Raw genomic sequence first — 26,843 nt, 5'->3', positions numbered from 1 at the left:
AACTCTGAATGATAATGAAGGGCGGTCACATCTCTGTACTGAGGCAGCAAGCCATTAAGCTCAGAATGGGATGAGTGAGATGCTCCAAGAATCAAAAAAATGGAACTGAGAGCATACTTGATGCATTTGAAAACACTTACAGTGGATTTAAACTACTGCTGGAGAGTCTGCAGCTAAATTAATGACAATGACATAGAAAATCAAGCAAATGAAAAGAAAAACCATAATATAACCTTAGGGAAAATAAGGAGTTGTAAGGAGATGAAAGGCAATCCTAGAATGCTACATGGCTCCATTGTGAGTAGTCTTTACAGAGTCCTAATAACATAAACAGACTGCAATTATACTTCCTTTAGTAGGAGGATGTGGGCATGGGAAGTACACGTGTGTGTGTGGTAGGGACAAGGGATGAAGGAAAGCTAAATCCCCATCTTCCATAAAAGGATGTGAATAGAGAATGCGTGAAAGAGAACAAGAAGCAACATAAGCATGTTATACAGAAATGTACAAGGACAGTACACACCAAAAGAATCAGCTAACAGAACCAAATAGGAATGGCCAGGGGTAAGGGTGGAGGAGGCAGGACAGGGCAGGGAACTTCCGTCTTCATAACAAGCTTTGGAGAACTGTTTGACTCCTTAAACTATGTGTCCTACAAATTTCTTTAAAAGAATAGGAAACAACAAAGAGGCAAAATATGAAATATCTTTTTATCCTTCAAAACTTACTTGAGTATTGATGTTTGAAATAGGCACATTTCTGTCTAGTATACGTTTTAGTTTGCTAACATTTTAGCATGTGATTTGATCAGTTACAGTTAACATTACCTTCCAACGAGAAGAATGCCTTTACCTGTGATAGTAGCTCTTCCTTTTCTCCAGCAAGTTTTCGTAGCCTTACATCTAAAACAAATGAAAAAGGCTGTAAACTGAATGTGTAATGATGCAGTATGTAAACAATTAAAAGTAATTCTTTGAATTCATACACAGTAAACATTATCTAATAGACAACTTACAGCTCTGAATATCAAAAGACATGAAGGCTTTAATGGTGTTAAGGAAAAGTACTTAATCATTCAACACATATTTATCAGGACACTAAATACAACATTTGCTCCCAAGAGCAGTGATTTTCCATTTAAAGAGACAGTGAAATACAAAGATCATTTCCTTGTCTCAAAAATTTGCAGGCTTTTACCAGTAGACAGACAACTCAAAAGCCAAGGGTGCTCCCCCAGGCTTAAGCCCTTAGCAGGAGAAAACAAAATATGGGAGAGAAGACAGGGGTAAGAGTGGGACTGAGAGGGGAAGCTGGAGCAAAGAAAAGGGGAACACAATGCTGGAAGAGGCAAAGGTCCACAAGAGCTGGCGTGGGGAGGGAAGGGGACCAACTCTAAGACGTGGGCTGTCAAGAGCTCATCTGAGGCTTGGTAGCAGGATCACTAAGGCTCACTCCTGGCCCATGACGAGGGCTGCTCCTTCCCAAGCATGCCTTAAAATAGGCCCCCTGGACTGAGGGGGTACCCATACACAAGTAAACAAAGCAGCTGACGCCAAGCCAGCGCTCCCCACAACCAACCAGGGTAACAGCCAAATCTAAGTTCTGGTTTCTTCAGCACCTTCCAAACAGGCTGAGGAAACACTGAGCTGCCCACAGCCCTACACTCATTCCGTTCTGCAGAGCAGCTCTCTCACTCGCCTAGCGGGCATCTTCTGCTTTATCAAAGTGCTCTACAATTAGATTTCTGGAATTCTGTACATTAGAGAATGTGCTTACTAACTTTTAAAGTTTTTCGGCTTCCTCCCCCTTAGAGTATATCCCACTCCTCTAGGAAACCTACATATATGAAAACAAGATAAAAAAGAAAAAGGATCCTTTTTTAATAAGTAAAAGTGAGTTGATGATACCATACCTATCTGTGCTATTCTTCTTCTCTAGAATAGGACTCTTAGTGGAAGTAATGGATGGGCATCTGTGTGGTTTCCTGAGAGAGGTGTCATTAGATTCTCAAAGGGTTAAATTTAAGAGGCTTAGACTTTAAGAGGTTCAGAAGCCCTGTTCTGGAAATAACATTCCTCTGATATCTTCTTGGCCGTCTGTTTCTTGCCTTAAGAAATGCAGTAGCAAAGAGCTACAGAACCCTGGGATAAGTAGCAGAACATAAAACCAGATGCTCCAGGAAGAAGAAACTTAAAACATACTTGGGAAGTTCTCTACCAGCCCACTGGTTCCTTGGGACAGGTGTGCTGGATTATCTCTTTGAAGAAGGTTTATATTTAAGTGAAAAAGCAATGTGCTATATTTAAGTGAAAAAGCAAGACATACACACCCACAGTGCTTCCATCCAGGGGGCTGATAGCTACACTTACTGCCTTACAATGACCCAGATGCTTGTTTTCCAAGGTCAAGGATGTCTGAAGACAATGTGCCCAGATTTCTTCCTGTTAAAGATCTAGACAGGATTCAGACAGCCCTTGTGTTGTTTTTGTTTTCCAAGATGTGATATAAACAAGCTGGGAGTCCAACAGGACATTAATGCAAGTCAACACAGCAACCAGTATCTTACCTAGTGGCCCTTCTCCTGCTGACTCCAAGACCTGAGCAGCTTCCTGAGACACAACAGTGATGGCTCCAACCACTGGTTCATGATTGACATCACCATTGGGAGTGCCATCAGGGATTATAACTAAGCCATGTTTCTGTGGGAAAGAGAAAAACCCACCATCACAAAAGATGGCCCACATGGAAGCAATATGCTCTGTGAGGTGACTCTGTGACAATATATGTTTGCCACAGGTAAAACCTGGTGAAACTAGTTACATGGAATTTAGTTCTGTAGAAGAAATGACTTAAACCTACCAAATCTGGATTGAAGAATAAACACTGTGGTTTTATTCAGGCTAGAAAAGATGACACGACAAAAAGGAAGGAAGAACACAGCAGTGAGGGACTTGAGCTCCAGGCTAATGCTAACATACCTCTCCTGTCTTCTCTGTCTCCTTCAGGTCAGCCAGCTCCTCTCTGAGAGCATCTCGCTCACTCCTAAGGCAGGCAATGTATTCTTTCTGTTTCTCTAGGGCCTGGTTTTAGACAAGGTAGCAAGGGAAAGAATAGCAAAGAAAAAGAGCAAGTGAAAGGTAGCAGAGAAGTACCTAATTCAAATAAACAAAGATAAAGGCATAAAAGGCAAAGAAGCAGTTAACAGCTTGGAAACAAGCAGTTAGGTATGGGAGAAATACAAAGTTATATGGACAGACATCAGAAGAGAGTTTTAATAGAAACTGGTTAATGGTGCATAAATTCAGCAAAACAGGCTTATCAAATCAGGCAGGAAAACAAATCTTTATTTTCCAGTCAATGAAAACAAACAGGAAAAGGAAGATGAAGACAGCTATAACATTAAAATAGTTTTTCTTACTGACCTTCTTAGTACATTTTCATTTGGTGAATCAAAAAAAACATTTCACGTTTAACTAAAATATTCAAGAATATCCTTGACTTTTTAAAAAATAAAACAAAATGGTTCTGGAAGAAAAATAACCAGTATACATACGGTATTTTAATTAAATATTAGGTACAATGCTTATTCTCCAAGCAGTGTAGCAAATATTCCTCAAATACCACTTAATTAAAAACTCCAAAGTTCTTAATCTCCAAAGTGATTCTCAAGGACCTATTTTGTTAATTTAATTAAATACAATTGAGTTATTTGGTTTTCCGGTATTCCTTCAAAATGTGAAACATAAAAAGAAAACACTGACAAAATAAATACAGCCCACCTATGTAGGATAACAGAACATGCACTTAGGAATCAGAGTTTTCAGTCCTGGCACTTATTAACTTATCTATGCCTCAGTTTCCTCATCCAAAAAACAGAAAGGATAACAGCAGCACCCACCCATCCATGGCATAGGTGTAAAGGAGTACTCAGCGTAAAGCACTGCCTGCAGTGCCTAAGTCACCAGGGAAGGCTCAGGAAAAGCAGCTGGTGTCTCCTTGTGTATTTTCTCTCCGTTGCCTGAATCTCAAAACTGTCAGAGCTGAGGAGGGCAGTGCGGAAGCAGGAACACATTTTGGTCATCAGTGACAAATCAAATCTACTCTACGTAATAAAGTAACCCAGACTTCAAAACACACCCAGGTTTAACAGTCTATGCAGGGACCTGACAGCTGGGCTATTTGAAATAGCCTTTCTCTACACATTTGTTCATATATTTAATGTTTCCTGCCAGCATTCCCATTAATCCAAAAAGTTAAACTACATCAGGTAACTTTCCTCTTGGTTTATTGGGTTTACAAGTGGACTAACTGATGGCTGAATAGTTGGACAATTTTTTCTATCATTATAATCCCATTCTGCAACCAAACTGGGAAATAAGTAAATAAGGGAAGACAGCAACTACCATTGTGTAGCTCCAACTATGTGGCAGGCACTGTTGTACGTATATAATTTCACTCTTATATATTATATTTATATATATAATTTCTCCCTCATCTACCCTGTATTTGTCTTATCCCCATTTCACAGATGAGAAAATTGAGGCTCAGAGAGGTTATATTGTTTTCCCCAAAGTCACAGTAAGTGGCAAAGCCAGAAAATGAATTCAGCAACTTTTGGTTCCAAAGCCCTTGCATACTTCTCTATCACAGTCCCATGAAGGGCACAGCTACGTTCCCTGATTGTCATCTCAAATGCTGCTAGAAAAGTAGTCCATTAGGCAAGTTCTACTCCTTACTTACTTAAACTGCAACATCAATATCTAACTTCCTTTCAACAATTTACATTCACACTATGTGATGTGTCTTGAGTCTGCCTGTAAATTAATAATTTGAGTTTCTAGCATCATAAGGCATCTACTCTAACACTTCAAGCTAATATTAACACTCCCTTACATTAATAAAAAATGTAACATTAGGACAACAAAGCACAAGCATTACTTTCCCATCTGTTGACAGTCACTTTAATCTCTGTTGGGTTAGATATTTTTGGTTATTGGTATCTGCGTGCATAGTTATGCCATGCATCACCACATATAACTGGGTTAGTGATCACTGTCACAACATGCTCTAGATAAACACCACCACTGAATATAAAAGATCTCTTAGGAACAGACCAACTTGAAACTAGGAACCTAGCAAATGCTAGCACGTGCCATCTGCTTCTCTTCCACATTTTATAGTGTGGATTTTATCTTTACTTTTGGACTTTTTAACTTCATCTTCCCATAATTATGGGTGGGAAAATAAAATACATCCTGTAAGTTCTTCCATTTCACCACAAAATTTGCAGACTACTGAAATACCTTATAATTGGACCAAATGCATTCACGCTGGATCTGAAATCCTTTGTATTACCTAACCATATAACCACTACCCTTGTGTTTACATTCAATAATAGCTCGAGCAGATTTTTCTTTAGGGTAAAAAATACATGCTTGTGGAGATCTAAATCATTCTTTACCCCTGACCTAACCTCAAATTCTAGTGTTAAGAAGCCTGAAAGATGATGTATAACAGGCTGAACTTTTGGGCAACAGGTTAATTCTCTGTATAATTGCACAGGAGTACAAATATCTTTAGTCAGAATGGGAGTGAGTCTTATGCTGGGCCACAGAGAAATATACAAGTCTTCTGTTTACACTGATTCCACACATGGCACCTGGCACTTGGAAATGTCTTGGAGCTAGGGGCACAACCACTAGGATCGATGAAGAAAGAACTAAAGAAAACAACTTTAACATGAGAATAATGTTCGTGTTCCTTTATCAAGGTACTAAAGTTAAATCTTGAAAATGAAGCTAGAGACAAGTGACGCATAGGTAGTCAGTGACCATACTGAAAACGTGTCTTTTAAATGTTATGGGAAGACTAGCTCACATGCATCTGGATGGCTACTATCAAAACACCAGAAAACAAATTCTGGTAAGGACTGGAAACCCTGGTAGAGAAACCTCTGGTGGAGAAGTTGGAACCCTTATGCAGTAGTGGTGGGAATGTAAAATGGTACAGCTGCTATGGAACACAGTATGGCTGTTCCTCAAAAAATTAAAAATAGAATTGCCGTATTACGCAGCAATTCCACTCCTGGGTATATACCCAAAGGAAATGAAAGCAGAGTCACAGAGATATTTGCAAACTCATGTTCACAGCATCATTATTCACAAGAGCCAAAAGGTGGAAGCAAACTAAGTGTCCATCAACAGATGAATGGATAAATAAAATGTGGTACATACATATGATGAATATTATTCACTCTAAAAAAGGAAGGACATTCTGACACACGCTACAACATGGATGAACCTTGAGGATATATGTTAAGTGAAATAAGCCAGTCACAAAAGGACAAATACTACACGCTTCCACTTATATGAGGTCCCTAGAATAGCCAAATTCATAGAGACCGAAAGTAGAATGGTGGTTGCCAAGGGCTGGGGGGAGGAGGAACTGGGTAGTTGTTTGACGGGTACAGAGTTTCAGTCAGTTCTGCAAGATGGAAGAGTTCTGTGGATAGATGGTGGTGACGGTAGCACGATAATGCGAATGTACTTAGTACCACTAAACTCTACACTTAAAAATGCTTAAAATGGTAAATTTTATGTTTCTGTATTTTACCACAATTTAAAAAACATTTTTGAAAGTCAGAGGAGGGATGAACTACTGACACATGCAACAACTTGGGTGAATCTCAAGAGAACAATGCTGAGTGAAAAAAACATAATTCCAAAAGGTTATATATTGTATGATTCTGTTTATATAACATTCTTATAATGGCAAAACTATAGAAACGGACAACAGATTACTGGTTACCAGGGCTTGGGACGGGCTAAGGGAGGTAGCAGACATGGCTATAAAAGGGCCACAGGAAAGATCCCTCATGGTGGTGAAAATGGTCTATATCTTGACTATATCAAGGTCAATATCCTGATACTGCACTACAGTTTTGCAAGATGTTACATTTGGGGAAAACTGGATAAAGGGCATACAGAATCTCTGTATTATTTCTTACATTTGCATGTGGATCTACAATTACCTCAAAAAAATTTTTTCATGTTTAACTGTTTAAAAAGCCAAAGGAACACATTATTATATATCACATAGAAAGAAGATACCCTCTTATTCATTCAATAATGCCAAGAAAGTTAAAAATTCAAATAATTTATATCTTAACTATCAGTACTTCTTTTTGGTAGAAAAAAAGTTTTGTTTTGTTTTGAATAGCTATTTTATTGGACTGAGAGATTTGGGGTTTTTCTATAACTGGTCCAAAATAATCAGTTTTAAATACTAAGATAATTATACAAAATAAAAATCGTAGACCTGCAGATCTGTGCTAAAGAAAATTATGTAAGGTCCTATAAGAAGCCCATTCTAGATAGTGACCAGATTTTAACTAAAATTACAAATTTCGTTTCATACCCTACTTTGTGCCATAAATTTTTTCATGTCTCATTTTAAATTCCCCGAGGAAAAATTTAAATAAAATCAGTAGTTCACAATCAATTTCAAAACTCTTAACAGAGTCGTTCATTTATACCCTAGAAGGCTCTTCTAGCTTTGGGCAGAATTTTAGAAACTCGGTATTTAAGTATCAGAAACTCCAAAAGGTAGTTTTATTTCTTTAACACTTTTGGTTTACCAAACTCTTAAGAAATAATTTTGTTCCCCATGTATTTATTAATAAGAGAATAGGGTCCTTGGAGCCATGAAAAGAACTGGATATCAGAACACCTCTAACAATGGTGGTATGATCCAGAGGGTCTCACATCCAGGCATGTCTATCACAGGTGCTTTGAGGTGTCTGCCAACTTTCCCGTACCCTCTCTAATCTCAAGCAGAACAAGACTTTCTCGCTATGTCTTTAGGCCAAGGGTTTCCTTCTCTCTGTTTCCTCCAACATAGCCCTTCCTTGACAAAGTAAGCTTCTGGCAGCTATGGCTGTGTAGTTCCCATACTGCAGAACAGAGAGCTCATGCCATGAAATGTTATGTGGCTGCCAGTCAAAGTCCACACGGGACAAACTGATGGGAATTTTTTCAGCCTCCTATGTACCTGGAATCTACCTAAAGGGCTTAGCAAAAAAGCACCGAACTCTTTCCTTATCTGGGCCCTTGCTTTGGGGAGTTATGGGGTTATAATTAGAGAAGACATCACAGTTCGGCAGCTCTAGCAAATCTTACATTCCTATCCACTTCCGTAATTAAACTGATTTTAATCTCTTCCTATTTTATTCACCAAGGATTTATGGGATGCTAATAACTTTTCCCCACTCCCACTCCTTATCCTCTTGTTTCTTATCCAAATTCTTGCAATATAAGGATATCAAGTTACCCACAGCATTTGAATTAAATGCCTGTGGCTGCTTCTCAATAAGAATCCTAGGGGAATAAAGAAAACTTCCTTAGAAAGTTCCTCCTTGTAGGTTTCACAAGACCAGAGACAGCTAGGAAGGAGAATTCTTTCCAGGCATAGTATCAAGTTTTCCCATGGAAGTTTCTTTGTCTTCTGTTTATTCATATTTCACTCTGTATAAATGCTCAAAAATAATTAAAAGGACAGACTTTTAGGAATCTCTAAGTTAAATTATATTGGTCTATTCCTTAACAATGAGCTTCGGACTAAAGCCCAATTTCATCTCATACCCTAATGTTTTTATCTTTCCAAAGAAGTGTCTCCTGGAGGTCAAACACCTCTTTTGTCATGGTGTCTATTTTCTCCTGCATACGTTGATTCTCCTGCAGAGGAAGAGGGGAAGAGAAGTAATAAAAGAGCAGAAAGGAAAAAAAAGGAAGGGGTTGGAGGGAGGAAAACAGCAAAAATAAAGCTAATAAACTTAACAAAAGGGAGGAAAGTCTGTGATGAACAGGAAAAGCAAGAGTTGCTTGCTAAATGGAAAGATGATATCCAGTGTCTTGGAGACATGCCTCTCATTGGCTTGCCACTATAAAAGTAAGAAGGGACTAGGAATAACTGTTCCAACCGCAGCTATGTGGCAGCAAGCCAGTTAGCGTTTCCGTGTACACAGGGCTCCATATGTGTACTCTTCCTTTGATAAGTGCTTTTTTCCAAACATGGAACAACTTACATGTCTAAGAGGGAAATTCAGATTTGCTTATAAACAAATGATTCTTATAGAGAAGAAGTAGTAGTTTTGAACTTAATTTTTTTAAGCAGAACTAAAAAAATACAAGAGGGACGTATCTTGGCTTAATCCTTTTTAATTTCTGTCAGCAGAATCTATGATAGCAAGATGATCATAAATTATGAATGAACAGTCACATCAGTTTTTAAAAAACCAGAATTTAACATTTACCAATTCTCAAACAACTCTTCTGATTAGGCAGTGATGCTCAATTTACACCCTTATATTTAACAGATTTTCTTCATGCATTATTGGTAAATTATCATCTCCTACTTTTCCTACTCACACATTTCTTATCTACTTTACCATGTGATTCTCAATTCTAGACCAAAAGCATTATTTTGTCATATTCAAGGTTTTTCATCTAAAAGATGCTAATTCTAAACATAAAAAACACCTAAAACTAAGATTTTTCAAGTTTGTATACCCAGCACCCTAGGCTTTTAAATAACCACAGTGACAAATTATAGAAATCAAGCATTACAATTTCTCTTAAATGCAAACATCAAATTAAAAACTAGAACACTTAACCAATTCTAACTTAAGCTATTGAATCTGAGAAGTAGCTCCCAAAGCAGTTTTATTATTCTTTAGAAATCATAAAAGGGGAAAAGTATATATCTTAATTAAAAAAGAAATGACAACTGGCTGGCATACTGACACACAAAAACACAAAAAGGACAAAAAGGGAGAGGACCTCACATTATTTTTAAACACCAGCAGGATACAGAATTTGGATAATATGCTTCTCACTATATATGGAAAAATTAAGGCAACTAACTTCACACGTAATCTGCTATTTTCAAAGGGTTATGTGCTTCTGTATTTAGAAATCACAAATTCTACCTGCTTCCCACAGGCTACGCTCAATTTTATTATTCTCAAGAATGATGAGAAGTAACAAAAATCCAAAAATAGAAAAACAGTCATTTCTTCTATTAAATGGTTTTAAAAGTTATTTACAGGGACAGAGATTGAGGCTGGTCTGTGAGGGAAGAGAAAAAGAGTGGGAGGAAAAAGGGGGAGGGGTGCAGATCTGACCAATGGATGTGGATGAGTATGAGCAAGGTTAAGTGAGGCATCTCCCAGGGATCATTAAGAGCTGGCTTCCTGATATTCCTCGCATGTCATCAACACTAAATTAACATTAGATGCTCTTGATAACCACACCAAGGTAGGGGAAAGGATCCCTTCCCAACAAATTTAACTCCATACTTTAAAAAACAACCACCTCAAGAGGAAAAACCACATTTAAAGAGAAAGAGAGAGGCACGCAGGGTTGTAGGCACAAAAGGATAATAAATGCTTTCAAAGATTTCTTCAGTAGATCACACTGCTTCCCATTCCTAAGATGCTGCCACACTGTGGCACTCAGACTTCTGCCACCAGCAGAAACCTGAACCTCAGCATTGGTCAACTTTCACCTTTTTGTATATAAGGTGTCTTGACAATTTCTTCTTTTCATTTAGCCATCTCAGAAATGTATCTATCTGAGTGAAGATCAAACTTCTTACTCCTCAGGAATCACATCCCCAAAAGATAGCATTCAGCAAATTGCAAAGAATAACGGTACTCTGTAATTTTTCCTTTTGCCCATTTCCTAAGATATCTTTAGGACAGAATGTGCTTAGGAACAAAACAATTACAAAAGCTTCTGCTATTAAAAGGGGGAATATTTATAGGGTTCACAGTACTAATTTTTTAAGCGTGCTTTCATGTTTCATGTCTGTAAAATTTTAGGGTACAGCCAAATGTGAAGAGACAAATAAACTCTTTGTGGTATTTTAATTCTTTCCTCCTAACACACACCCCCCTCATCCCATTCAATGCATTTTTTCAAAATTAAGTATTTCCACAGTTCAGGCACATACCTCAATAAGCTCGTCTCTTTGTCGAAGGCCTTCTTTAAGTTCATCCATCTTATGTTGCAGCACACTACACATATGTTTCTGCCTTTCTAACTCCTGTTATTAAACAAATGATATGGTTTACACAGACCATGGCACATGACAAACTGGAACATCTACAATATAATAATACAGAAGCTAAGTATGACCTCCAGATACACACCTGGGCTGCCAAAGCATAGTAACAAAAATTCTGTATTCTATGGAAAAGTTCGGAAAATTTAAATTTTTCATCTCAGAGGATTATATATCTAGAAAACCCAAATTTATCAATGGCAAAATTACTCTGAAAAACGAGATGACTTAGTAAAGTAACAGGTTATAAAAACAACATACAAAATTCAATAATCTTCATAGATACAAAGAAAATCTGAGAAGATATAATAAAGCATCAAAAAATAAAATTAAAAAAATATATACATGTAAACTTATAAGATATATCCAAAATCTATATGAGGAAAATTATATAAAATATTCCTGGAAGACAGACAAGTAGAACTGAACAAATACCACCTTCTTGGATAAAAAGACTCAACATCATAAAAACATCAGTTCTTCCCTAAACTAATCAGTACATTTAATCCAATCCAAATAAAAATACAATCAGGTTTTTTTCTCATCAGAGCAAGACAAGTTGATTGTAAAGTTTATTGGGAAGAAAAACATGAGAAAAAATAGCCAGAAAAAAAAGTACTGATAAGGAAGAAAGCTAGCCTTACTAGATATTAAAACATATTATAAGGCCTATATAATTAAAAGAGTGTTGTAGTGGCACATGAATACAGACCAATGGAGCAGAAAAGAAAATCCACAAATAGACCAAATTACATATATGAATATTTTAAACAACAAAAAAACAAAAAGAGCATCTCAAATCAATGAGAAAAAATAAGACTTTTAAATTAGTAATGGTGGGATATCTGGAAATCCATAAGGAAAAAGAAACTTGGAACCATAGCTCACACCAAACACCAGGACAAATTCCAAATGGATCAAAAGCATACAGAAAGAAAAGAGGGAGGGAGGGAGGGAGGGAGGGAGGAGGAAAGGAAGAAAGGAAAGAATTACCAGAGAAAAGATGAGAGAATTTCTATAACCAAAGAGTGGGGAAAACATCTAAAAAATGACTCAAAACTCCACAAGCAAGAAGTGGAAAGGGGTAATAAATTAGACTATATAAAAATAAAAACTTTTGAATGGCAAAAGACACTATAAGCAACGTAAAAACACAAATGACAAACAGAAAAAAAATTTACAACTTAGAGACAAAATATTATCATCTCTCCATATAGAGAGCCTCTAAAATCAGAAAGAGAAAAAAAACACTACTACATAGAAAAATAGGCTAAATTAATGGACACTTCACAGAAAAGGAAACAGAAATCACTCTGACTATGAAAACATGCTCACACTAAGAGAAATGTAAATTAAAACTGTATTTCTCACCAAAACACTAGTAAAACTCCAAAACCTTGATAGTATATTCAGGAGAAAGTACTATGGGGAAGGAAACAGCCCGTCTCATACATCTGGTGGGAATGCAAAATGGTATAACCCCTACAAAGGGGAATTCGGCAGTATCTAGAGAATTACCACACCTTTCAACCCAGCAAACCCACCTTTATGACACCCATGAGACTGGCAGAAATACAAAAAGATCTATGAAGTACATTATTTTTACAGGACTATTTTTAACAGCAAAAGAATGCAAACACCTCGAATGTCCATTAATTAACAGGGAACGGGTGGAATAAACTATAGTATATACACACAATGGAATAACTATACAGTGATAAAAAAGAATAAGGAATATCTCTATATACTACAGTCATAAGGTGATAAAATCAAGGTGCAGAACACTATGTATAGTATGCTATCATTTTCTAAGAAAGGAGGGATGCAAACAACACATATTTGTATATATACATAAATTTCTTTGAATGGCAAAATTTATATATCTTCTTAGATTAAAAAAATGGAAGGATAAACCATTTAATTTTAAAATTCCCTTAAGGAAAGAGGAAACAGGGATGAAGAGACAGACATAGAAGACTGACTTCTTTGAATATATTTTCTTTGTTGCTTTGACTTCAGATCTATGGAAATATTTTACAGAATTGAAAAAATTAAATTTAAACAGCAATTCCTGGTGGAAGCAAGCCAACAGATAAATGGATAAACAAAATGTGGCATATACATACAGTGGAATATTATTCAGGACTGGAAATCCCATCGCATGCTACAACATGGATGAAGCTTGAATGCATTATTCTTAGTGAAATAAGCCAGTCACAAAAAGACAAATATTATATGATTCCACTTATATGAGGCACATAGAGTAGCCAAACTTATAAGAGACAGAAAGCAGAAAGGTGACTGCCAGGAGCTGGAGGGAGGAGGAAATAGGGAGTTGTTTAATGGGCACAGAGTTTGAGTTGTGCAAGATGAAAAAGTTCTGGGGATCTGTTGCACAACAGTGTGACTATACCTAACATTACTGAACTGTACACTTTAAAATGGTTAACATGGTAAATTTTATTATATGTTTTTTACCACAATTAAAAGTAAAGATCATTTTAAAATTAAAATTTAAAAAGCAATTCATAAATGCTAAAAATAAAATGCAGTGTACCTAACTATATATCCAGTTAGTGGCGTAAGCACAGAGAGAGAAACTATTTCAAGTAACTTTTAAAAACAATGGTTGAACTATACATAGCCTAGCGGCAAAAACACAACCAACAGAACAAAAAACTTTTAATCATTTTCAGTAATTATATTGTTGGTGGTAAGATTGGCATTCTATTCTGGGTAATGTTGAATAAAGCAATGAGAAAAGAATATAACATAATTACATATTCTCCCTAGTGACTTTAAGAACAGGGAATGGTAGTGTGGGAAAAAAGGGGTATACATGTGTAAGACAAAAGAGGTTAAGCAAAAACTCTGGAGTACTGAATATGAACTAGAACTATCAGCATAAATTCATAATATATTCTGACTTTAAAAACAAAAAAAAAAATACCTTATATACATGATTTCCCTGATACATCCACTAAAAAGGCCTATAAATAGTGACCAACTTGGTAGCAAGAGCACCCCAACATGTATGCTGCTCCACTAAAAGAGAAACAGGGCTCCTTGGACAAACAGCTGACTCCTGGTCTGGAGGAGGAAATGCACCAGATGAGCATGGAAGACCCTATGCTAGGCAGAAAGGAAGCTATCAAAAGCAAGACTCACATCAAAATTACTTGGGAGTCAACCTTGAAGAGGTTTGCATTAGTTAAAAGTGGGACAATTTGAGAACCAGTAACAATAAAAGCTATATGGATTGAAATCATCAAAGCCTTTAATTCTTGACTTCATAATATTTTTTTAAAAAACCATATAACTGGTCACTATGAGAGGATGTTAAACAACCAATTATTTATTTTGAAAACTCATAAATAAAAAAATCAAGCCTTTATCTTGCCTTTCCCATATAAACTGTCTCATCTGAGTAATAAGAGATGAGAGGATGGGGCTGTCCCGGTGGCGCAGCTGTTAAGTATGCACGTTCTGCTTCAGCAGCCCAGGGTTCACCGGTTCTAATCCGGGTGCAGACATGGCGCCGCTTGGCACGCCATGCTGTGGTAGGTGTCCCACATATAAAGTAGAGGAAGATGGGCACGGATGTGAGCTCAGGGCCAGTCTTCCTCAGAAAAAAGAGGAGGATTGGTAGCAGTTAGCTCAGGGCTAATCTTCCTCAAAAAAAAAAAGAGATAAGGGGAAATTTCTCTTTGAAGATGGACTTAATGCCATTCAATAAAGCAAAGGAAAGTGAAATGACAACCCACTGAAAGGGAGAAAATATTTGCAAATCAGTATCTGATAAAGGACTTGTATCTAGAATATATAAACTCTTATGACTCAAGAAAAAGACAATCCAATTTAAAAATGGGCAAAGGATCTGAAAAGTCTTTTCTTCAGAAAGATACACAAATAGTCAATAAGCACATGAAAACATAGTTGAAATCATTAGTCATCAGGGAAATGCAAATCAAAACCATATCTGCAAGGATGGCTGGCAAAAAAGTCAAGATCAAGTGTTGGTGAGGATGTGGAGAAATCAGAACTCGCCTACACTGCTGGCAGAAATGTAAAATGGTGCAGTTGCTTTGGTATAGTCTGGCATTCCTTAAATGGTTAGAGTTGCCACATAACCCAGCAATTCCACTCCTACATATATACTTAAGAGAAAGGAAAACATATTTCCACACAAAAATTTCTACACAATGTTTATAGCAGCATTATTCACCATAGACAAAAAGTGGGAAAAGAAACAAATGTCCATCCACACACACAAACGGACAAACAAAATGTGGCATACTCATACAAAGGAATATTATTAGGCCACAAAAAGGAATAAAGTACTGATGCATGCTTCAACACGAACCTTGAAATATTAAGCTAAGTGAAAGAAGCCAATCACAAAAGACCACATAGTATATGGTTCCATCGATATGAAAGTCTAGAATAGGGAAATCTATAGTGACAGAAAGGAGACGAGTGGTCACTCAGGGCTGAGGGAGGGCAAGAGGTAGGGAGATAATAGCTAAAGGGTATAGGGTTTCTTTTTGATGTGATAAAAGTATTCTAAAACTGACTGTGATAATGGTTGCACATATCTATCAATATATTAAAAAGCCACTGAATTGTACACTTTAAATAGATGAATTGTATGATATATGAATTACACCTCAATAAAGTTATTTAAAAACAACAAAATACAGCAGTAATGACAAAATTAGAATATCCTATTTTGCAACCCCTAATCAACTAACATAGTAAACATCCGGCTATAGCATCACAAAGAGAGAGACAGCCATACATCTGGGCCTCCTGAAGGAAGATAACCCATGAAGCAGACTTGCCAAAATACTAAACTGTATTTGATTAAGCCTGTAAACCTAACTACCTATTTACAGGAAATACAGGCGAAAAAGGAATATGTTAAAGTTGACACCATGGGGAAGAACCAGCAAAACCCCTAAGACTGTTGGAACCTGTTAAGACAAGCAATCCAGTTTCTTCAACACATAAACTGCAAGAGAGAAAAAATGAGACCAAAGGAAACCTATAAATAAAGACATGACAATTAATTCCAATGTGTGGAACTCATCTGGAGCCTCATTTTTTTTTTTAAGTGTAAAAAAGAAAAATCGTTTATATGACATTTGAGACAACTGAAATTTTAACAATGATTGGATATGTAGTATGAAAGAATTACTCAATTTTTCAGATGTGAAATGGTCTTGTGGTTATGTTTAAAACAGAGAGAGAGAGAGTCCATACTATTTAGAGAGCCATACTAAAATTCATGTTAAAATATGGGAGACTTAGGACTTGCTTCAAATAATATGAGTGGAAGAAATGGACAGGGCAACACTGGCCATGGGTTGATGGCTGCTGGAAGTAAGTGATGGTTTAGAAGGGTTGATTATATTCCTCTATTTTTCTGTATGTTTAAAATCTGTAATAAAACATTTTTTTAAGTCTCAGATAAGCTAAAAAAACAATTCCATACTAAAATGAATAGCTATTAAGAAAAGAATAGTATACTTGAGACATTCTTAATCAGGCATTCTGTCCCTAAAGTAGGTACAAAGACAATGTTTAAGATGCAGTTATTATAATCCCAGCAGGAAGCACTAAAGACATTTTGAAAAATCGTATTAATATTGTTGTTGTTGTAATCGAATGGTCCCTCTTCTACCCTTACCATCTGCTGCTATGATGAAACATACCAGAGTGCCTGACTTTTTTGTATGTCTCTAAATATGAACATTCTACTGTATGAGGCAATATCTGCTTAGAAGAAGAGAGGTCAGGGTGAAGATACGTTAGAGAGGGAGATTATCACAAAGTCTTCTGCAGCATAGTACATGAAGCCCATTTCTAGGGTATTAAAAAAGCTTAAAGATTTTTCAAATTTGAAATCACAGATTGTTTTTTAAAAACAAATTTAAAAAACACAACTCTATGTATACTAAGATATCTCTGTATCTTAGAAAACGAGAGAAGAGAAAAAAAGAAGTTGGTTAAAATAGCTAATCATGTTGTGTTTTTTTAATTTTAAAAATACTCAAAGACATTTGAGGAGATGGAAAGATAAGAACTCATTTTAGTACTGGCCATTAAATACTTAGCATGAGATTTTCTTCTAATGTGCCAGAAGCAGAGAGCCAGAAATAGATATGAAAAATGCATGGGAAGGCAAAAAAGGAGTCCAAGGACTGTAGGTAAAGTATGATGGCTCAGAATCTCCAAAATTGGCCAATGAGATACAGGAAGAATGAAGGAGGAAACCACCTATTGCCACCAAATCATATTCTTTAATGGGCCACTGTTATCCAATATGAAAATACTCAGAAGCCTCTTTTTCACCTCTCTAGACACAAGTCTTCATATTCTTACTTTTCATTTTTAATAGACTTTATTTTTTAGAGCAGTTTTAGGTTCACAGCAAAACTGAACAGAAAGTACAGAGTTCCCTTATAACCCCTGCTCCCACACAAACAGCCTTCTCCATTATCAACATTTCATTTGTAACAAGCAATGAACCTACATTGACATGTCATTATCACCCAAAGTCAATAGTTTACATTAGGGTTCACTCTCAGTGTTATACATTCTATGGATTTTAACAAATGTATAATGTATCCACCATTATAGTAACATACAGAACAGCATCACTGCCCTAAAAATACCCTGTGCTCTGCCTATTCAACCCTCCTTCCCCCAAACTCTTGGTAAACACTTACTAACGCTTTTTAAACATGACCAAAATAGACTGGAATGAGCATTTTCAGTCCTCAAGGAAAGAAATTCTATAGAGTCTACAGTAATAATGCTGGCCCCTTAAAGGTTATATTAACACCTTCTCTCCCTCTCCTATGTACAAATTCAAGTTGTTGTTTCTAACATTTCACCAATGCACATTTCCTAAATTATTTTCTGGGTTTTTTATTTTTGCAATGTAGTGGCAATTCATTTTTTGGCAATAACATCCATTTGTTCTCCGCTTGGACTGACATCAACATTTTTAAAAGACCAAATCCAAAAAGCTTTTAAGAGAACCCAATTTGTTTTCTACAGTTGTCAAAGGGCAAATCTGGACCTTGGGCAGTGGCTTTTATCTTCCATCTGCACATTTTAACAATATAGCTTACAGACTTCTAAAGAAAACATCTGTCCACTTTTAACCCATGTCTCCACACTGCTGTTTTTAACAACTGGTTAAAGACTTCTCTCCAATTATTTAAAAAATGGGTTCTCTCGAAAAACGAAAAAAAGAAAGAAAAAGTGAACTATCTCATTGAAAGTCTTTGGAGCTTTGTGGAGTTCCAGCCAGTTAAAACAGGAAGAAGTAATTCACTATAATTGTCCCAATTAAGAGATAGAAGACAAAGATAAAATTTGAGTTATATTCTATTTTCAGAAACTGAAGGTCACAAGCTTTTTCTTAAGAACATAAAATAAATCTTATAAAAATTAAAAAAGGAAAATATTTCAGGACCTGATATCTTACGTTCTATCAATTTTCCTGGACCAATCAGTTTTGACTGAAACATCACTCTCAGGTATGCTGCATTCTTCTATCAACCTCAGCACTTTTTAAATGGCAGGTTTTCTGACCTAAGAGAAAGGCGTGATACAAGATGAGCAATTACCTTTGATTTTTCTTCATTTTCTCTATAAAATTCAGCCATCTGTTCCTCCTGTTCTTCAATAACATCCTTGAGGGTGTCTACCTGGTAGATCAAATTGTTCTTCTCATTGTCTAACTGTGCATTGGAAACCATGGCCTTCTTGTATTTTTCTTCCACTTCAGACAAAGACTCCTAAATGAAAGTCAAAGTCATCAGACTAACATCTAAAATATGTTCACTGCTTATATGCAATATAACAGGAAACTACAGCACAGGCACAAACACATCAAGATGCATTTTTGCAAAATACAAGCAGTAGGTTAACTCCTGGTTTAGTAACATGCACATCAAACAGGAGGACAATAATAAGCCAATAATGCCATTATAAGAACTTTATGTGCTCTCTGCTACCCAAGAGAACAAAACCAAGAAGCAATGTAGCCTCTGAAAGATGAAAAGGTGTGCAGACAACATATATTTGTAAGAGTCATAAAGTGAAGAATCATCAATGTTTTCAGAAATGTTACTCTTGTAGTTTTTAACAAGCTGTTTGGTATTAAGAATGCAATGATACAACAGAATACAGCCTCTTTTTACACAAGTAAACTTCATACTCATTTGAATTCTGCTACTTACTGGATGTTGTTTTCAATACTTTCCTGTTCTGCATAATAATGCTAATGTAAATTGTAAGCATTTTCTTCTAGTAATTATTCAAATTTTAGTCATTTTTAAATAAGTAAGCAATACAAAAATGATTACTTAAAAAAGAGCTACCACAAAATGCCTGAAATTTTATGTACTTCAGTTTTCTGCCTAAAATAGATTACAAGTCTGTTTTTAAAAAACTGTATCTAATTTGGTAGAGTACTACTACCTAATTTTTTTTAAGCTAAAAAGAAAAAACATTTCACAAAGAAAAAGTCACGAGTTCTGGAAATAAATTCAAAAAATACTAATGTAAACATTTAACAAACAATGATCAAGGATATAGAGGAGCATCCAGAACCCTTACATTTATGATTGATTGATTTTGACAAGGGTGCCCAGACAACTCAATGGGAAAAGAATAGTTTTTTCAACAAATGGTATTGAGACAACTGGCTATCCACATGCAAAAGAATGAAGTTAGACTCCTATCTTACGCCATACGTAAAAATTAACTCAAAAGAGAAAGACCTAAATGTAAGAGCTAAAACTATAAAACTCTTCAAAGAAAATATAGCAGTAAATCTTCATGACCTTTGACTAAGCAATGGTTTCTTAGATATGATAACAAAAGCAGTATCAATGAAAACAAAAATAGACTTCATGAAAATTTAAAACTTTTGTGCTACAAAAAGTACCATCAAGAAAGTGAAAAGACAACCCGTAGAATTGGAGAAGACATTTGTACATCTTATAGCTGATAAGTGATTGTATACAGAATAGATAAAGAACACTTACAACTCAACAATAAAAAGATACATAATTCAATTTAAAAATGGGCAAGGATTTGAATAGACATTTCTCCAAAGAGGATATACAAATAGCCAGTAAGCACATGAAAACATGCTCAACATCATTAGTAATTAGGGAAATGCACATCAAAACCACAATGAGATACCACTTCACACCTACTAGGATGCTATATATAACCAAGAAAAACATAATCAGTATTGGTGAGGATGTGGAAAAACTAGAACCTTCATACATTGCTGGTGAGAATGTAAAATAGTGCAGCTGCTTTGGAAACAGTTTGGCAATTCCTCAAAATGTTAAACACAGAGTTACCATATGACCCAGCAATTCTATTCCTAGGTATCTACCCAAGAGAATTGAAAAGATATGTCTATACAAACATTTGTACATAAATGTTCACAGCAGCATTATTCATAATAGCCAAAAATTGGAAACAACTCAAATGTCCATCAACTGACAAATGGATAAACAAAATGTGGTATATCCATACACTGAAATATTACCCAGCCATAAAATAAATAAATAAATATAGATATATATATATATAGATATACTGCTACATGTTACAACACGGATGAATCTTGAAAACATTATGCTAAATGAAAAGTCAATCACAAAAGACAACATACTGAATTATTCCAATTAAATGAAATGGCCAGAATAGGCAAATCCACAGAGACAGAAAGTAGATTAATGGTTACCCAGGGCTGGGTGTGGGAGTGGGAGAGGAGGAGTGAGGAATGACTACTAATTAGCATAGGGTTTCTTTTTATCGTAATGGAAATGTTCTAAAATTGGGTTGAGGTGATGGTTATACAACTCTGTGACTACGCTAAAAACCACTGAACTGTGTACACTTAAATGCATAGATTTTATGGTATGTGAATTATATGTCAATAAAGATACACACACACGTACACAGACGTATACAAATACACTTAATAATACTTCACAAACCAGGAGTGTATTAATAGGTAGCATTTATACAAGAATTGTGAACAAATATAACCCAAATAAAGAATATAAGCAAAGTCAATTGTATAATGGTTGAAATATAGTAGTGTCTTAATATAACACAGAATTTAGAATGATTCTAATCCACGTTAGAGGCGAATAGCATTAAAAAGTCCTCCTCATAAGTCAGTCCCATATAATATGGGGCCTAACTGCATGAACACCAGAATCTAAGACAGTTCAAGCAGTAGATCCAGGGACACAATACATAACACAATAAACTGGACATAAAACTTATAGAATGTACCCTTCCTTTAAATAATAGACCACAGACGCCTGTTTTAAATTTAAGTCAGGGTAGTTGTAATGATTTCAATCTAGCTTACACAGCAATACCCACTAGGAATTAGTTTTACTTAAATGTGTCTAAGGCAGTGATTTTCAAAGTGTAGGTTCTGGACTAGCAGCAACAGCATTACAAACAGCAAAAATGCAAATTTTCAACCCACTGACTAAGAAAATCCGGGAGTCCAGCAATCTGTGTTTTGACAAGATGATTCTGGATGGAAGGTAGCGTGGAGAAAGGCACTCCAAAGGCAAACATACTTAAGAATAATGTCATAGGCAACGACCCAGCATCCTTTCAACAGGATACAGACATATCACACCACCATGCTTGATCACCAATCAGATCATTTTTTTAACGATTTTTCTTCCACTTAAAAAGAGTTATTTCAAAGATAAATATAACCTGAAGTCCAGTTCAATTATACACTGACCATGAAATAAGAAAAGGGATCTTATCTGTTCAAAGTCTCAAATAAATTTAATCTGTTCTTTTCGTATCCTTCAAAGAACACAAGAAATGGTAGATCTAAAAGGCAAGAAAAAAACATTTTAAATAAAATAAAAAGCAAGTAAGAATGCCTCTGAATCACTTGCTTGCTGTTCTGATATGTTACATATGAAATTTTAATATGAGTGTATTTATTTAATGTATTGGATTTGATCCAAGTTATTTCCAAAAGTCACCACTCTAAAACCCTCAAGGGGGATTAAATCCTGAAGATTAGAGCAATCAGACTAAATGAGCACCTCAGCATAATAACTCTAATTCTCCTGATGTGTACTGACAACCTCACATATCAGCCATATCAGCAGCTTGCAGGCTCCCCTCATCAGCATTCTCCATAGGACTTCCCACCCTTCTGGTCCTGAGCCTTAACTGGAAGTTCTTTATGGACAGCAACCATCTGCATGAAAGTTCTGCCTGGTAGCTGGGCTACTTCAAATCATGCCAGGGAGGCTGATGAAAGCTTTGCCTATTAGGTCCACGCTTTGTCCTTTAGGCACATCCTGAGTCACCTTTCTGAATGCCTTGTTTACACTCAGAGGCCTGACATGTATTTTTGTTTCAAACAGGGACATGCGTGTATTCAGAGAAACTTTTAGTTTCCTCATACTGGGCTCGAACTTCATAATAAAACACGGGGAAGGGCATGATGACCAAGTGCCATTTACAACCGAAATGTCTGCCTCATACCAACACTTACACTGAAAACTGGTAGCCGTCCTTGCTCAAAAAAGATAAGGCCTATTTAAATTTACCTCCAAATTCTTTAAGGCACTGAATCTGTGTAATCTTTTTTGACCTACAGGTAAAAAAGATGGAAACAAAAAGGAAACACAGGCCTCATGCTCCAGGGTCCTTCCTTCAGAGGGAATATTTATAATAATGCTCTCTTGGATGCTCCTTCCTCCTGCCTTTAACACTGACTGAATTTGGTGACAGAAATAGGCAATATTTTCTCATTTAGCTTAGAAGAATTTTAAGGTCTAATTCTCAAAATTCTCAAAAAAATCTTGGAGTACTTTGTAGGTGTGTTTGCCCAATTCATTTTGTATGGCTAAGACACAAGGGATAGGCAAGAATTTTACAAGGTATATTATCTTCTACTGAATATTCCAAAAATTACAGTAAACATTTAAACATAAGCAGAGATTCAAAGTTTGCCTTTCCTATGCATTGCAGGTTAAGCACATGCTTGAAAGACAAACACTGTTAGTAAAGCTATGTGCAGTGGGGTTAATAGACCTCACGAAACCACCATTACCAACACTTCTGCATACAGAGAGCATGCTTGGGCTGCAGAATGGGCCCTGATACCTTTAGTTCTTTAAGCCCCTGCATGTATCTCCCTTCTACATCCTGTATCTGGTCCTTAAGGTCATAGATATCCTGCAGGACATAGGAACGAACCATTGCATAAAACCATGCATAAATACATCTTAAATCAAAAGATTCAGATGAAAATGTGAATTACTTTTGTATATTCCTGAGAAAAAGTAGAAAAATCCAAGTATACAAATAGAACTGCCACTCCAAACCAGTGAAAGGGGCAAACAGGTCAGGTGCTAGTGGGCCTAGGGAGGGTCTGGAGCAATCAATCTAAAGTGTTAAATATTTTCTTAGTATTAACTCCTATTGAAAGAGCATTAGCAAATGGGAGTGATACTGTATATGGGAAAAAAGCTATATAAATTATAACATTTTTCAACATACCATTTAAAAAATTTTACAAGTCATTTAAATAATTTTTAGCATAATGTTTCACTTAGAACTAGTAAAATATGTAGTAAATTATTTATAAGCAGCAAATTTTACTTACTCATACAGAAGTTTTAAAAAATGTAATAAGCGGATATGAACAAAGTTGTCTTCCAATGACTTAGTTACTGACCACAATTAATTTGGGAAAAAGAAAGTAAAGGGAGGAAAGTTAAACAACATTTCAAGCACAGCGTCAAATCAGAGTCTATCCTGAGGATACCATTTATATAATGACAAAAGCATTTGCTCCAAATTTTACCATAATCCTAAGAAGAAAAGCGAAGCAGGTCAAATTTTAAATGAAAAATATTGTTTCCCTTGTACCTGACCCTGCTACATAACGTCTATTCTGGATGCTTGATTTAGGAGGAAAATAACTGCCACAGGGCCCTAAATACAATTCTGCAGTTACAGGCAGGATCGATTATCAAAGGCCAATTATAAACAGATTCTGTATTTCACCTCCCCTGAGCCCTTCTTTTCCTACTTGGTAGGTTTGTCTGTCTTTTACTCATTGATTCATTCAACATTTATCAAAGGCCTATTAGGAGCCAGAGGCAAGGATACAAAAAGCTCATTTCCTTCAAGGAAGTCATCTCAAAAAAGAAGTGAAAGTAAATGGCAAGCACAAGCTAAGGCCCTGTCCTCCTGTCTTTTGTCCCACTAGAAAACAGCACCTAAAGGCAAGAGTTTACTCAACTTTGCACCCCCAGCACTTATGCCTGGTACTTAGTACTGACATCTTCAAAGTCACAGCCATGTCAGCTCTCTCCTTCTCTATTGCCACTGCCACTGTTCCAAACCTCTCCACCCTCTCCTAACCCCCAGTGGGTTTTACAAGTTGCCCATTTCACAAACCAGACTCCTGCTCCTAACCTGTCTACAATCCTACTCAGTCCCCACCTGTCCCCACCTCCTCTACTGTATCAGTGGGAGAGGACCTCTAAATTAGGCCACCCCATCCATCTGAGCCCTGGACATTTCTCTCACCCACTCAGGCACTGTACTCTGTCAGTTACCCCTCTCCTTCCTAAAACTTCATGTTTCTCTCTACTGGCTCAATCCAACCCATGAAAATAGTAATCAATCTCGCCTTTAAAAGAAAAAAAAACTTCCCTTAACCTTCTATGTCTCTTTGCTATTGACCAGCCAACTCCTATCCTCCAATATCCTCCTCAAAGCAAGTTTCTTACACTTTTTTCCCATCACAGTTTTGTGGTGTTTTGTTTGTTTTTGTTTTTTTTTTGAGGAAAATTAGCCCTGTGCTAACATTCGCTGCCAATCCTCCTCTTTTCGCTAAGACTGGCCCTTAGCTAACATCTGTGCCCATCTTCCTCTATTTTATATGTGGGAAGCCTGGCATAGCATAGCTTGACAAGCAGTGCACACACCTGGGATGTGAACCAGCAAACCCCGGGCCTCCGAAGTGGAGCTTGAGAACTTAACCTCTACACCACTGGGCCAGCCCCTTTTCCCATCACAGTTTTGACTTGCTCATCTCATCCTAATTGTTCAACCACAGGGTCACTGCTCTCCTTGCCTCCAGTGCTTCCTCCAATCTTTGGTCAATCTTTACGACTGCAAATCAGATAGTACTGCTCCCCTGTTTAATATTCCAATGTTTTCAAGGTAAAACTGAATTCCTTTTAGGCTGCCAACAAGACACTTTGTGATTTGGTCTATCACTACTTCTCCAGTTTTCTCTCTCACCCACCACTCCTACTCAGTTCTCTCCTACCCTCTGACAACTTTGCTACACAGATAACCTTCTGGTTCTCTGAATTTCTCTCTCTGAGAAAGCCTTCCCCCTTCAACTTCTTTGCCTGTTTGATTTTTATTCTGCCTTCACAGCTTAGCTCAGTTTGTCTCCTCTGAAAAGCCTTTAGTTATCTTTTCTCCTAGTCCAGTTTAGACGATGCTTCTCTAAATTCCCTTACCAGCCCAATTCTTGCTACTACCATAGGATCACACCACCTAGTTTTACTGGTTTGTATCAGTTTGGCTTCCCATGAAACAGTGAACTCCTAAAGTCCAAAGTGTGTTTTACCACCTAAATCTCTGGGGCCAAGTGCTAGATAAATACTGAATGAATGAATGAAAGCAGTTTTTATTACTACCCTTCCCCTATTCCTCACAAATAGCAGGTTCAGCAAATAGATATTCACATACATTTTGAAAGCTCCCATCTTTCAAATAAAGGCTTAGTGAGAATGGAGATTCAACTAACGGGTTAAATGAGCTTTTCATTACTCAGGTATTTCTATTATCCCAAATATTATTACACTTGTCTTATCAAGAAAAATTGAGAGATAACTGTATTCAGGCAGCCAAATAATACCATAACGGCTCAACAGACTAATAATTCCCAAAGCCTGGTTCCTTGTACATCCATATATTTTCCATTTAAAATATGGCCAATTATTTCTGAGAAAACTTTTACACACATTAAAAAGGTTTTTTGGCATTTGTAAGTTAGCAGAACTCATTCCAGTATCATTAAATATTCAGGAAAGAGAACAGAAAAAAAGAATTAACTAATCTCCTTCCTTTCAGACCCGAGTCACATTCTTGAACTGCACTAACAATTTTTTTAAAGAACTCATACTCCTTTTTTCTACTAAGTTACATTAAACGTTAAATAGTTCTAGTACACTACAAAGAAGCCAAAACACTTTTTAAAAAGCAAACCAAAAATTGTGGTTTACCCGCAATTCACTTAGTGAAGCGTCTGGATCTATTAAGCTGCTGGTGTCCCCGCTTCCTCGTCGGGATGAGTTTCCACTTAGAGGGGTTGTTGCCGAGGCAGAATTTCTAGATGAAGGCTATAGAAAAGAAATACGACATTTCTAAGTCTTGTTTCTTTAAAAATATGTTTGCTGTGAAAATTTAAAATGGAGCAGGGTGTTGGGGGCAGATCTAATACAGTGTGGACAAGAAGTTACCAAGTGCAACATACAGGCAATTTAGACTGGCTCTGGGGAGAAGGTGTCCAGAGAAGGGCCCAGGCATACTAACTTCTTTCACTCAAACACTTCACTGGAATCTAGAATTCATAATAACTAAAAAGAAAATGGTCT

At 36.5% G+C, this 26,843-nt stretch overlaps 1 protein-coding gene across 51 annotated transcripts in view; it reads right to left on the bottom strand.

The window, feature by feature from the left end:
- The window catches only part of LRRFIP2 (LRR binding FLII interacting protein 2), a 109,154-nt gene that overhangs the window by 9,898 nt on the left and 72,413 nt on the right, over positions 1-26,843 (bottom strand). For 21 of the 51 annotated variants that reach the window (XM_001489140.7, XM_023619771.2, XM_023619783.2 and 18 more), the window contains 8 exons: positions 26,472-26,588; positions 23,323-23,394; positions 18,762-18,932; positions 11,011-11,103; positions 8,640-8,732; positions 2,979-3,080; positions 2,567-2,699; positions 853-902 (listed from right to left, as the gene is read on the bottom strand). In XM_001489140.7, the coding sequence (XP_001489190.5) occupies positions 853-902; positions 2,567-2,699; positions 2,979-3,080; positions 8,640-8,732; positions 11,011-11,103; positions 18,762-18,932; positions 23,323-23,394; positions 26,472-26,588 (831 nt within the window). 51 annotated transcript variants of the gene reach the window in all.

The sequence above is a fragment of the Equus caballus genome, chromosome 16 (assembly GCF_041296265.1).
Source record: "Equus caballus isolate H_3958 breed thoroughbred chromosome 16, TB-T2T, whole genome shotgun sequence".
Lineage (NCBI taxonomy): Eukaryota > Metazoa > Chordata > Mammalia > Perissodactyla > Equidae > Equus > Equus caballus.
The sequence above is the reverse complement of the archived record's forward strand: the minus strand, read 5'-3'. Positions and strand labels throughout refer to the sequence as shown.